The sequence below is a fragment of the Hipposideros armiger genome, unplaced genomic scaffold (assembly GCF_001890085.2).
Source record: "Hipposideros armiger isolate ML-2016 unplaced genomic scaffold, ASM189008v1 scaffold_136, whole genome shotgun sequence".
Lineage (NCBI taxonomy): Eukaryota > Metazoa > Chordata > Mammalia > Chiroptera > Hipposideridae > Hipposideros > Hipposideros armiger.
This window is the reverse complement of record NW_017731486.1, coordinates 1,272,950-1,287,844: the sequence shown is the minus strand read 5'-3', so window position 1 is coordinate 1,287,844 and position 14,895 is coordinate 1,272,950. Positions and strand designations below refer to the sequence as shown.

The following is a 14,895-nucleotide window of genomic DNA, read 5'->3' as shown; positions in this document are numbered from 1 at the left end:
CGCGCCACTCGGCCGGCCCAAGATATTGATTTCTTCTTTGACCCATTTGGTTGTTCATCAGTGTGTTGCAAGACCCTTCATGGTAATCTCATATTATAATTTGAGAAGGTCATTTACAGAGGTGTGTCTTTTAACCAAACTTTAAGATAATTTCGAGGTTTTAGAGGGATTGCCTGTTGTTTGGCCCTACCTTTATGTGGCATTTGCTTAAATGTTTAGCTGGAGAAAGAAACTATCTTTTGCTGAATGAATGCTTCTTACTGGACACTGACTGTTTTACATGCTTAATTTCATTTATCCACACAGGTCTGAGATATAGGTATTTTTCCTAAATTACAGATTAGTGGTACTTGTTCCATATTAATGAGATTGGACTTTCATAAATATTTATAACATGTTCTTCCTGATATCACAAAGTTTGGGATCCTCGAAATGTAAGATACAGATTTTAACTGATAGTTGTTGCTAATATCACCTTTTAGATATTTTGATTTTACTCTTCGCAGGTGAAAGTCAGTTGATGGAGATGAGTTGTTTTATTTTTCATTCATTGATTTGATGAGTTGTTTTATTTTTCATTCATTGATTTGACAAATAGCTCTTGAGTATCTACTGTATTCCAGGAATAGAGCTGAAGATGAGTTCTTTTCTTTCTTTCTGAGTTTCTCAAGTCAACCTCAGTCTGTTCTGGAAATTCCCAGAGCTTCACCAGAAATGAAGGTATAGGCTCTGACATTGTCTGTCTGTGCTTCCAGAAACTCATGTATGTGGAATTCCAAAAGCCTACCAAGTTTAAGTCCTTTTCTGTCACTTCTGAAAAATATCGTTGTGCCTAGCCAGGGACATATCACTCTTTTCCCCTGAAGAGAGAGAATGAAGTTCCAAATTATGCCTTTATTTCAGAATTTTTCAATCTGATATTTTTTGGAATATAAACATGTCTGTAACACCTGGGGAATACTGCAATTATATCTCTGAGAGATTCTTCATGCATATTGGGGCTTTGAGTAGTTCACTTTGGAACTTGACCATAGTGTCTTTCAAGTTTGATTACAGTTACTTATCCTCTTGGCACCTATTACCATATTTTGCTGTGTATAACATGCTCCCGTGTATAATGCACACCATTTTTGGCCCAAACTTGCAGGGGAAAAAATATTTTGTTTTAATTTTTTAATTCAAATTTTTGTTTACATTTAGGTACTTTTTTTTTGTATTCTAAAGGAATTTTAGCATTTATTTTTTATATATTAAGGTACAAGAAATTTTATGTAACATAATTACAGGGCCAGCCGAGTGGCGTGTTGGTTAAGAGTTGGCTTGGGACACCAGCTTTGAGCAGCAGGGCCCCGGTTCGGATCCCACATGAGAGCCAGTGACACTGTGCCCTCTATAGCTAAGATGGTGAACAACAGCTCGACCTGGAGTTGGGCTGCCATGAGTCACCAGGAATGGCATAGGCTGCAGCCCCTGCTGCAGTGGGCTGCCATGAGCTACCATGAGTGACTGGCATGAACTGCCAAGAGCCGGCGTGACCGGCAACTGATCTGCCTCACCTGGGAAGAGCGCAATGCTACTAATACCAACATGGGCCAGTGAAGCAATGTCCTCCACAACTAGACTGAAGAACAAAAGGACAGCAACTTGTCTGTTCCCCTCCCCCCAATTCCCCAGTGCTGTTCTCATCCCCCAATTCCCCAATTAAAAAAGAAAATCTTAAAAACAAACAAATAATTACAAAACACAAGAACAGATACAAGGTAAAGAAACTATATGTACCAGTAACAAATTTACGATATTTACGCATCATAGAAAGCCAAGAACTCTTTGTCATTGCAAGTTTGTCCTAAGTTCAACAAACCCGATTATCGTATTCCAGGGTATTATTTTGCATACAGATATCGTTATTGATTTCTAGAGTCACACTTTTAACTCATAAGCATAAATAAAAGAATTAAAAACATATAGATAGATAGATAGATAGATAGATAGATAGATAGATAGATAGATATGGAATTAGTACTACCCATGTACAATGCACATCCTTATTTTTCCCTCACAAATTAGGGCAAAAATGTGTGTATTATACACAGCAAAATACGGTAGTTTAGAAAGAAATGCTGTAGACCTTTGTCTGTCTCTAGCGCCTCATTTCCATAGCCTTACATCTCTGTTACCACCTAAATTTTCTCTGCATTGGTTCTTTGTGTTTGAGGGGCTAGATCTTGCCCAAGGGATTTTTCCCCTATCAACTGGTGATCCTATCAATTTTAGAAATGTGTATTCTTTTAAAGCAGAATATTTACTATTTAAATATTATCTCTGGAGACATGGGTTGAGGACAGTGGCTTGTGGCGAGAGGAAAAAAGGTGTCTTTCTGTGAACATCTTCCCTTCACTAGATGTGGCCTAAGGTGATGTTGACACCAGCTGTATACCTCCTAGGCCCTTTTTTTCTTGGTGACATTATTGGAAGCCACTTTGTCCCTAAAATAAACACTCCCTTTACTGAGAGGTGGGAAGGCATTTGGAAAGGACTGTGAAGCAAAAACTTGAACTTTGGCTTTGTGCCCAGTGTGTCAGCCTCACAGGGAGCCTTTGCAAAACGACAACATGGGACTCCTAAGTGGCATTTTATGTCTTGAGAAAAATCTAGTCATTTCTCCCAAATAACTTAGTTTACCTTTTCTTGACATTAAGGAAACAGGATATTTTTTGTAAGCTTTGCCATAAATTGTGTATTATGTGTATGGGGCTAAAGACTTCAGAGCAACATATGAGAACCCAAAAAGTGAACTTTCCTTAGACTCATATTCTCAAAGGCATTCACCATGATCATTATTTTAGGAGAATGAAATTCTGACTGAACAGGAGGAGCTTCTAGCCATGGAGCAGTTTCTGCGCCGACAGATTGCCTCAGAAAAAGAAGAGATTGAACGCCTCAGAGCTGAGATTGCTGAAATTCAGAGGTAAAGGAAAGTTTCCAAGAATTGTTCACTTAAATATAAGCATAATTGTTTTCAGCTCTCAGACATTCATACAAAAGAATTAGGCATGCAAAATTAATCATCTTTAAGTTATTTGTAAATATAAGTATTTTGAGTAAACTCATGAAAACTTGGTAAATCTAAAAAAAGGGAGGTAACAGACAAGCACACTTTATTTATTTGTAAAGTTTTTCTTGATCTCTTACCTTTTAAGTCGTCAGCAACATGGCCGAAGTGAAACTGAGGAATACTCCTCTGAAAGTGAAAGTGAGAGTGAAGATGAAGAAGAGCTTCAGATCATCTTGGAAGATTTACAGAGACAGAATGAAGAGCTAGAAGTGAGTTTTGGGGAAAAATAACCAAAAATCACACTAACTTCTAGAAAGTGGTAGCGACTACATATTTCCTCTTAGAATTTTTCTTGTTTTCCTTGGTAACCAACTGGGGAGATTGAGTAGAGAGAAATTTAGGAGGACATCTCACCAAAGAGCATGCAGGGCACAAGCTGACTGCTGGCCAGACAGATGGCACAGGTGTGGCCTCGTCAGGCCACCCTGAGGTGTGACCTTTCCTAACTGTAGTGTATGTACCACACAGTTTTCTGTCCTGTGTAAAGGTGAGCCTTACCTGACTGTGCTGGTTTGAGCAGCTTTGAATGATCTTGTCTGTGATCCCAGAGAAGATGAAAGGAAAGAGAAATGCTAGTGGAAGAGGGAAAAGCCTCCTGAATCTCCCTCTGGGAGAAATGAGGGACAGAGTTTTCTCTTAGTCCTTCACCTGTAAAGCAGCAGGTGAGAATAAACTGATAAGAGTGCATAAGACTTACAGCAGCCACTTTGGACCCCAAGTGGAAAAAACCTGTATGGAAGATGGCTGACCTGAATGTCTGCTGAACGAGAGATGTAACTATCTTGTTCAAACCATGAGAGTATTCTCTTGGTTACAGCAGCTTAGCCTGCATCCCAAGTACTGTAATTCTGGAAATGTTTTCCTACTTAGGATTTTAATATGATCTGTAAAATGTTAAAGCAAAATAAGGCCTTCCTAAAGAATGGAAGCTACCTCGTGGCCTAGGTTGCAACCCTGCTCGCTTCTCCCACAGCACAGCCCTGGCTATTACGGCAAGTGCCTTTCCTTGACCTCTGGGGCAGCCTTTTTGAACTCTGTCTACAGGTTCTGTGGAGAGGGTTTTGTGTGGAATTCTTTTAGTTCTCTGTGTGGTGGTAACTCTGGTTTTCCCCAGCAGCTGAATGCACCTAAATGAGGGCAACAAATCTGTCCTGCTATTCTTAGATTCCTTTCTAAGAGAATGGCTTCTCTCTCTCTCTCAAGTCTTAGGTGAAACATCTGGAAACAATGTTTTATTTGGGTAAGGAGGAAAATTCTTACCATTTAAATCTGTCGCTTTCTTTTCACTATGCAGTTGTCCCCCAGTTTCCTTGTGGTTTGAACAATAGTTATATCTCTTGTCTTAGCAGACATTGAGGTCAGCCATCCTCCATACAGGTTATTTCCACTTGGGGTCCAAAGTGGCCACTCTGTCTTGTGCACTCTTATCAGCAGGAAGGAGAAAAAGAATCAAGGAATTGCCAATTGTGAAGGGCAGGATGCACAAGTGGAACTCAGCACTTGTGCTCATACCCTATTAGCAAAGACTCAGTCACATGGCCATAGCTAGCAAGGGAAGCTGAGAAATGCAGGCTACTCAGAAATGCCATATGAGGAGGGAAGGAGGTTGGTGTGAGGTTGAGGTTAGTTACTGGTTTGTGTTACCTCAACTTTGCTGTGTAGATAATTTAGAGCTGATAGTTTTCTGTAGTTTGACTAAGTAGCACAGTTCTGATGTAAGGTAATACCTTTTACAAAAGACTAGAATCACTCACTTTTAAGATAAATCTAGGATTTTATCCACCTCTAAATTCTCCAATTGCCACTAAAGTCACTTTTATCTTCCCCTTATTTAAGGGCTGCTGAAGAGCCAGTTCAAAAACATAAATCAATTTTAAACACTAAAAAACTAAATTTATTAAAATAATTGTTTTCTGTTGGTATATGTGTTCCAGATATGCTTATTACTCTTTTGTATTTAGAAGCAGAGTTTTATATCTTGAATTATATCCATTCTGATTCAAGGTGTTTATGTGTCTCATTTGCACATTCGTGTTTATGTCTTCTGTTTCACAACTAAATTGACAAAAATAGATTCTTATGTAGGATACCCTTGCTAACTGTACTCTGCTCCTGAATCAAGTCATTTTCACCTTCATGAGTGACAACGGCTCTTTCTGTCATTCTTCAAGATAAAGAACAATCATTTGAATCAAGCAATTCATTTAGAGCGAGAAGCCATCATCGAACTGCGCGTGCAGCTCCGCCTGCTCCAGCTGCAGCGAGCCAAGCCTGAGCCACAGGCACAGGACGACGAAGAGCCCGAGAAACGAGCGGGTGCTGTCCAGCTGCCTAGAGATGGCGCCCCAGAAACAAAAGCAGCTAAAGAGCAGCCAAAGGCAGGCAAGGAGCAGGCTAAGCCGTCGCCGAGCAGAGACAGGAAGGAGACGCCCATCTGAGCATCCTGTGGGTCATGGAATCCTCCGTAACTAACAAGACCTGTGCATCTTACTGTAATCCCGAGAGTCAGAGTGCACACTCTCTGCTGTACATTCTGTAAAGATGTCTTTTCTTCTCAGAGACTCTTCCTTTTTTCACACATATGACTTTTCCACATCAGGCTCAGGCTACAGGGGAGGACAAAGCAGTGGACGCATTGTAGGCTTGTAGGGGACAGATGTGTTTTCCAGATAGCTTATTTTGAAGATTAATTTTGTTAACTTACAGTAACTATTTTAACCCTTGAGTGGTTTCTTTTTAAACCAAAAATCATCTTTGCTTTTTTATTACGGCAGAATCAGGATCTCTCTCTCTCTCTCTTTCTCTCGTTCAAGGCGAGGAACCCAACAAGGTAAATACTGTTCCTGCCTTGTGGCTCGCCCGTCTCACCCTCCAGGGTCACTGCTTACCTAGTCACTCTTGCTTGTGCCTTTTACACCCTTTTGGTGCAGATTATGTCATGGGGAGCCGCCTCATATTTCCTGACTCACCAGAATAGCTCTTACTGGAGTTACCTTTACGCACCCATGTCACTCTCTCCTTTGACAGTCCTAAACCGGTCCTTGAGACTGAGTCACCAGAAAGGCCTACTTGGTTGCAGACAGAGCTGCCTGTGGAGCCCACCTGCCAGTTGGGGGCAGTGTGGCCCAGCGTGGAGGAGGGGCCACTTCACTCCTGGCTCCTGCTGCTCTGAGGCTAGTGATCAGCACATGCTTTTCACTGGGTTGGTTAAAGTAGCCACCTTGACCTCAGGAATCCACATAAAGGATCTGTTTTTCAAACCAGAAAGCTTCTATGTGACTGACCTTCCATTACAAACAGAATGACTTAGATTGCTTGCTTGGGCTAGAAGGTAAACATCTCTTTGCCTGAATAAGCCATATATATACTGCTAAAAGTTTTCAATTATCCATATCGTCTCAGTGAACCTGCTGATGGACTCCCAATTGACAAGATTGAGCAATAGAAAAAAACAACTTTTCCTTTTAATGATAGCTGCGATCCCCAAACCCATTTTCTTGTTTTTGTCACTTTGGTGACCTGAAGCATCTGGGGACCCTGCTGTCAGCACCTTGTTCAGTCAGTCATGCTCTGTCCAAATTTATAGCACCCATGAGGTAGGTCAGCTCTCATGGCTGTGAAGACAAACTACAGTTAAGGTGATGGAAACGACTCCCTGAGGGCTCTGATTTCCTCCTCCTCCTAGTTAGTATTTATTTTCAGCACCTGTTTGATGCGATTTTTTTTATCCTCTACCTATTGCACTGTTGTGACTTGTTGGCCATTATTTGATTTTTGTATGAAAAAAAAGCTTTGTTATAGAAATCAGCATACTATTTTTTTAAATCTGGAGAGAAGTTATTATGGTGACTGAAAATATGGTCAGGTGTCAAAAAGAAATGTATAAAAGCCTTCTTGCTGTTCTGTCCCTCATATTATATTCATTTTATATTTGCTGGCAATATTGGAGGTTTCGTTTCTGTTTGTGTAAACTCTAATTTCTATCAAGGTATCATGGATTTTTAAAATTTAGTATTTCATTACAGTTGTCTCAGTGTTGGCTAACTAATTTTTGCCAGGACCATTATTGATCAAGCAAATAAATTCAACAGCCATTTGAGAAAAAAAATGCTTGTAATTTTTTGTACATTTCCTTTGAAATGATTGAGTGCCCTGTGGCTGTCAGGGAGTTGGCTTAATATTTCTTTAAGGTCCAAGAGAGAAAAACACATTTTGACTCTGTTCCTCACCTAGGCAGAGTCGATGCCCATTCACTGGTTCCTAGGGTTTGCAGCAGGTGTCCTCCTTCCCCAAAGCGGCGCTTGCTGCTGAAGGAGCTGACTGGGATTGGGTCTGCAGCTTCCTCTGTGACTTTTGCCCTTCTAGCATGATGTACAAGTCAGCTGACCCAACTTGGCAAAAAAGTGGGTTGGTTACTGCAAAGTTGCTTTCCTTATAGGGGATGGCAGGGGTCTTCAGGCAGATTACCTAACTAGTGCTGGCCAGGCTATTCCTGAGTTTGGTTTTTTTTTAGATGAATTAATTTATTTAAATTAGGCAAAGAAGATACGCAACTGCATAAAAAGAATCACACTCTTGTACTATTTGAGCAGTGGTAAAAAATAATGAATCTTGGTGTGAATCCCAGGATTAATGCAAAAAACACCCTGTACAGAAAACTTCAGGCTTCTAACTTCACTGAATCCAGTACTAAACATGCTTCCTTATATTCTTTAGCTTCTTCCAACTCTTTTTCATTCTCTAATGAATCTGCAGAAGAGCAGTATATGCAGCTTCCAGTGGGCGCTGGCAATCTGGGATCTTCATCTGGGACTCTTGCGGGATCTCTGCCTGCTTTTTAAAGGTGTAATTTTTACCTCTGAGCTTTCATTTTTTTTCATTTTCAATTAGTTTCAGGTGTACAAAACAATGTAATAGTGAAACACCCACATCCCTCACAAAGTGACAACTTCCCTACTCCCAATCCACTACCCCTCTGACATCGCACATAGCTGTCATAATCCCATTGACTCTATTCTGTATGCTGTACTCTACATCCTTTGAATATATATATATTAAATTACAGTTGACATTATCATTCAGCTTCAGCTTCAGGTGTACAGTGCAGTGGTCAGGCATCTACACCATCTATGAAGTAGACTCCCCAATAAGACAAGTGTTCATCGGCTACCCTACAAAATCTTTACATTATTGATATTCCCCAAACTGTCTTTCGTATCCCCGTGGCAATCTTGTGGCTACCAATTTGTGCTTTCTAATCCCCTCACCTTCCTCATCCCCACCCCCCTCCCAATTAGCGACCCTCAGCTTTTCCTTTACATCTCTGAGACTATGTATCTCTGTTCAGTTTGCTCGTTTATTCAGTTCTTTAGATTCCACATGTAAGTGAGATGATATGGTATTTGTCTTTCTCTGTCTGACTTGCTTCACTTAGCATAATGTTCTCTAGGTCCATCCATATCATTGCAAATGGTAAGATTTCATTCCTTATGGGTAATACTCCATTGTATAATGTACCAGTTTCCTAATTCAGTCATCTACTGATGGGCATTTTAGTTGTTTCCATGTCTTGGCTACTGTGAATTGGCTTTCATTTTTTTCAATCTTTTTGTTGCTTTGCTTTTTCATACATTTTTTCTTTGACCAGTCGCTTCACCATGCCATGTCTGATCTTGTTCTGCCTCATGCAAGGAAGGGCCATGGTCCCTCAGTCCTGTGGGAAGGAGTGGATGGGGCTGGGGTGACCGAGCAGGGAGAGTGGCTGTGGGGGTTGTTCTGTCAGTGGTAGCCGCCGCTACCCATGCAGAGTGACTGGTTTAAGATTCAATTTCTGGAAGAGTTTGGTGATGTGGGGCTTAGCATAAGCAACTCCATTTGGCACCTATCGTCTTATTTTTCACAACAAACGGGAAACTGAAGCTCAAAGCAGTGGTGTGCCCCACAGTTGGTGATTGTTGCCTGTGTTGTCACCATATATATAGATTGAGAGGGAATGAAGCGATGTCCGTGTTAACATACCCTTTCCTGGCTTTTCTCTCCTTTTCTGTATTTTTATTTTTAAGTCTGGCCACCCTGCCCTAGATTCTCAACTAGCAGTGGGGCTGATAATGGCTACTACAAAAGGTTAAAGTGATCCTAAGTACTGGATAATTCAGTTATCATTTCTGGAGAGAAACAGAAGAGGATCAATTGTAGGACAAAATGCATGCAAAGCTGACAATATCTAGTAAGTATAACTGGTGAGAAGGAAGGATTTAGACTTGATCAGGCTTGACTCTTTGCCTCAGGTGTAAAATTGTGGGGACACTCATTAAGCAACATGCACATATTCTGATGCCGATGCTATATGCCCACAAAAGGAAACAGCTCTCTAATAAAAGATGGTAACCCAAATATAAAAGTCTGGGCAGGTGGAGCCGGCAGCTACACTGGTCCTGTGATCCTGGACCTGGCTGGCCCTTGCAGCTTTGGGTCACCTGCATGAAAACTGCCTCTGGATATTCCTAGGCTTTAGTCTCACACCCAGCTCAGCAGCTTGATACTGCCATCACAGCTGACGTAGTCGTGACCACCTGTCACAATGACCAGTCATCATGTGGGCATCGACAATGAATGTATCTTAAAGCACTCATTTGCAACTGAGGAAATAAAATGCAAATATTAAATGCTTAATATTTTTTATTACTGTGCTGTTGGAATTAAGATATCAAAATTATGGAAAGAGTGTTAATCTGGAAAAGGTAAGATCCCATAGCAACTGATTCTGTTAGGGCCTTGTTATTGAAAAAATGTCACCTTGATTCTGGTTAGGAGTGCTGGGTCTCAGGCCCCACCCTGGACCCACCGAATCATAATTTGTATTTAAACAAGATCACAGGTAGTCGACTAGAGATGCACATTAATATTTGAGAGGCACTGTTGTAAATTACCAATATTTTACTAGAGATATTCAAAAGCCAAAACAAACCCAGGAAAATCTCATCACAGGATACAAAATCAATGGACAAAAATTGGTTGATTTCCTATATGCGAGGTGGGATCAAAAGATACGGTGAATGCTTTAAAAAACTGTATTAAAGACATTGCCATTAATCCCCCTCAAAATACTCACTCCCCCTTATACATACTTATCTCATCGTTCTTGTCACTTTCTGAAGCAGTTCTGGGGTTCTTCTTTCATGAGTGGAATACTTCATCCTCCATCATGACAACACTCCATGTCACACATCACTTCTGGTATGACAATTTCTGTCAAATAAAAACATTACAGTATGTCCTCACCCACCTTATTCACCAGATCTGGCACACCGTGCGACTTCTGGCTCTTCCCCAAAGTCAAAATGACCATGAAAGGAAAAGGTTTTAAGTCGACTCACGACATTGAGGCAGCCACAAGAGCACAACTAAAGACACTCAGAGGACTTCCAGAACTGCTTCAGAAAGTGGCAAGAACAATGGGATGTGTTCAGAGTGAGGGGGACTATTTTGAGGGGGATTAATGGCAATGTGTCTTTTACTGGAATAAAATTTTTTTTTTCTCTAGCTGAGCCATTCTGTCACCTGTTGGCAGCTCAGTGGCAGCTCAACTTGGGCCGGGAATTGAACTGGCAACCCTGTTGCTCAGAGCTCGCACTCTTGAGCAAGCTCTTAACCAACTGAGCCACTCGACCGGCCCAATAAAATTTTTTAAATTTAAACATTCACTGTAGTTTTTGATCACACCTCGTGCTAACAATGAAATAGCACAACAAAATTGCAAAACAAGGGATAAAATACCTAGGAATAAAAAAGGAAGTGAAGGACCTGTACACTGAAAACTACAAGACATTGTATAAAACAATTAAAGAAAACAAGAGGAGGGCCGGCCTAGTTCACCCTTCAAAGCAATTTTGGAACTTTTTCTGGAATGGCGAACTGTTGTTGTATTACCTTTGATGTACTAAATGTCATAAAAACGTCTTCCTTTCAGTATTTCCTTTATCTTCAGGTAAAGAAAGAAGTCATTGGGGGCCAGATCAGGTGAGTAGGGAGGGTGTTCCAATACAGTTATTTGTTTACTGGCTAAAAACTCCCTTAGACAGTGCTGTGCTAGTTGGTGCATTGTCATGATGCAAGAGCCATGAATTGTTGGCGAAAAGTTCAGGTCATTTTCATCTAATTTTTTCATGCAGCCTTTTCAGTACTTCCAAATAGTAAACTTGGTTAACTGTTTGTCCAGTTGGTACAAATTCATAATGAATAATCCCTCTATCAAAAAAGGTTAGCATCATTTTGACTCTTGGACTGACGGAATTTTTTTGGTCATGGAGAATTGGCTGACTTCTATTGTGCACTTTGAAGCTTTGTTTCAGGGTCGTATTGGTACACCCATGTTTCATACCAGTGATAACATGGCCCAAAACATCATCTTCCCTCTCCAAAAGGTCTTGGCAAACTTTGACTCTCTTGCTTTTTTGTTCATCAGTGAGCTCCTTCGGGACCATTTTTGCATGCCAAGATTTTCATTAAGATTTTCCTGTTTCTCTGTTGATGTTTACTTGGTCTGTTATGCTTCTCACAGTCAGCCAATGACTGTAACGCACAATTCGACGAATTTTTGCAGTGTTTTCTTCAGTTCTGTTCGTTACTAGCCACCCTGACCTCTCTTCATCAGTGACGCGTTCTCTCCCCTCAGAAAAATGTTTAATCCATTTGTACACTGCTGTTTTCTTCATGGCATCATCCCCATAAACGTGGACTAACATGTACCTGACTTTGCTTCTACTCTTGCCAAGTTTAACAAGAAATTGAATGTTTGTTCATTGCTCTAATTCAAGTTCAGAGATTCTCACGACCACACAAAAACACGCAACAATAATAATGAACACCACTCAGCAGGACACTACCACACATCAACAAAACACAGCTGTGAGACATTGATATACCAAGGTTATGAAACCTTACCAAGCTGTTTGTATAGTGCTGCCCATGTAAGTGCATGGTGACAAGTTCGTGAACTTAATTGTCAGACCTCATATATAAGACCTCAAACAAAATACAGAGGAAACATAGGCATTAAACTTATGGACCTTGGTCTCAGAGGGATTTTTGTGAACTTGACTCCAAAGGCAAGGGATGTAAAAGCAAAAATAAATGAAGGGGACTATATCAAACTACATCAAACTAACATATCTCTGATAAGGGGCTAATATCCAAAATATATGAACTCATACAACTCGACAAAAACAAAACCAATTAAAAACTAGGAAGAGGATCTGAATGGACATTTTTTTCCAAGAAGACATACAGGTGGCCAACAGGTGCATGAAAAGATGCTCAGCACCATTAATCAGCAGAGAAATGCAAACCAAAACCATAATGAGTTATCACTTCACACCTGTTAAACAAGAAATAAGTTAGAAGAATGAAATCTTATTTGCAACAATATGGATGGACCTAGAGAATATTATGCTAAGTGAAATGAATCAGAGAAAGACAAATGCCATATGATCTCACTTATATGTGGAATCTAAAGAACTGAATGAACCGAGCAATGTAAACAGAAATAGTCTCAGATATAGAGGAAAAACTGATGGTTGCTAGTTGGGAGGGGGGTGGAGATGAGGGAGAAGGTGAGGGGATTAGAAAGCACAAATTGGTAGCCATATCTTGCCACAGGGATAGGAAAGACAGTTTGGGGAATAGACTCAGTAATGTAAAGATTTTGTCGGATGGACACTTGTCTGATTAGGGAGACCCCTTCATGGATGGTGTCGATGCCTGACCACTGTGGGGTACACCTGAAGCTGAATAATGTTGAATATCAACTATATTAATAATTTATTATATACAGTCAACGGGATGTCAAGTACAGCATAGAGAACAGTCAATGGAATTGTAACAGCAAAATACGATGTCAGCGGGGTATTAGATGGGGGAAAGGGGATTATCACTTTGTGAGGGGTGTAAATATCTATTCAATTTTTGTAACACCTGAAACAAAAAAAAGAAAGAAGGGTTGGGAGAGGATGTAGAGAAAACTTTGCACACTCCTGGTGGGACTGTAAAGTCATTCAGCCACTATAGAAAACAGTATGGAGCTTCCTCAAAAAATAAAAAATAGGAGCTACCATATGACCCACAATTACTATTCTGGGTATCTACCCGAAAAATTTGAAACCACGTATTCATAAAGATATATGTAGATATTTGTAAAGATATACTTGCATGCACCTTATGGTCGCTGCAGCATTATTCACAATAGCCAAGACATGGAAATAACCTAAGTGTCTGATAGATGACTGGATAAAATTATGTGGTTCATACATACAGTGGAGTACTACTCAGAATATAAAAAGATGAAATACTGTCAATTGTGACAACAGGGATGGATCTGAGAGTAGCATGCTAAATGATAGAAGTCAGACGGAAAAGGACAAGAACCATATGATTTCACTTATGTGAAATATAAAATAAAAACTACAAATGAACAAACAAAAACTCATAGATACAAAAGAATGGCAGTGGGGTAGGAAGATGAGGGTAAAGGGATCAACTACATGTGATGGAAGATTAAGCTCGGGGTGGTGAGCACAATAAACAATACTACATAATACAAAGTTTTACACCTGATATTTATGTTATTAACCAATGTTACTCCAATTTAATTAAAAAAAATAAATATAGCTGATCAGTGAAAAGATTCACATGCTAAAATGACTAAAACGCCAAATAACAAATTTTGCCAAATTTAAATTATCAAAATTTAACCTAGGGCCGGCTGAGTGGCGCGATGGTTGGGAACTGGCTTGGGATGCCAGAGGCCCCGGTTCGGATCCCACGTGTGAGGGCCGGTGACGCTGCCCTCTACAGCTAAGATGCTGAACAACAAACAGCTCGACCTGGAGCTGGGCTGCCGTGAGTCGCTGGCGACGGCGTGGGCTGCGGCCCCTGTGGTAGTGGGTTGCCATGGGCTACCGTGTGTAGGCAGCAGCCAGCGTGAGCGGCCAGCAGCCGCAGTGAGCGGCTGTCCAGAAGCCGGCAACTGATCTGCCTCGCCCGGGAGGAGCGTAGTGATGGTGCCAACTTGGGCCAGTGGGGCAACGTCCTCCACGGCTAGACTGAGGAACGAAACGACGGCGGCTTGTCTGTTCCCCTTCTCTCAGTTCCCCAGCGCTGTTCCCATCCCCCCAATTCCCCAATAAAAAATCTAAAAAAAAAAAAAAAATTTAACCTAAAAAAGAAATAAAAACTTGGTAGAGGTAAACCTACAATGTGCTGTAAAATCTCACATGGACTAAAATCTGACCACTGAATGGAATACTTGTCAAGTTTTAGGCAAAGAATTCTAACAAAAATAATTTCTGTAAGATAAAGGTAAAACGAGTTTTTAAATTCTCTATAGAAAACGGACTCAGAAATGAAATTGGCTTAATGGAGTTCACCACAGAAAATTCCTTCATCAGACATGTATCTGTTAGCATTTTTGTGTTTAGTCAAAATGTTCTCAAACCCAAAACCTCTACTGGGTCAAAACATTCATATTCAAAGGATGACAAAATCAATTCAGTTTTGGAGTTTCTTGCGGTGGCATTTGAGAGCTGGGCCTGATTCCTCACCTTAACCTAAAAGAAAAATCTAGTTTTCTAGTGGGAAGGAGATAGATGGACTCTAAGCCCTGACCTATTCAGGTCACTTCAAAACCGTGAAGGGCCTGGCCACCCTCCAGATGGGCTCCCCAGTGCATCCATCCGTGGGTTCTAGTGCAAGACGCAGTTGGGGGTACTGGGCCTGGCCAACCT

At 40.8% G+C, this 14,895-nt stretch overlaps 1 protein-coding gene across 1 annotated transcript in view; it reads left to right on the top strand.

Annotated features, from left to right (window-relative positions):
• RALBP1 (ralA binding protein 1) overlaps positions 1–7,141 on the top strand; it is a 63,073-nt gene extending 55,932 nt beyond the window's left edge. The window contains exons 9-11 of the mRNA XM_019649944.1: positions 2,847–2,968; positions 3,201–3,324; positions 5,287–7,141. Of these exons, the coding sequence (XP_019505489.1) occupies positions 2,847–2,968; positions 3,201–3,324; positions 5,287–5,553 (513 nt within the window). The 3' untranslated portion in view covers positions 5,554–7,141. The remainder of the gene's footprint in view (positions 1–2,846; positions 2,969–3,200; positions 3,325–5,286) is intronic.
• The last annotated feature ends 7,754 nt before the right edge of the window (positions 7,142–14,895 follow it).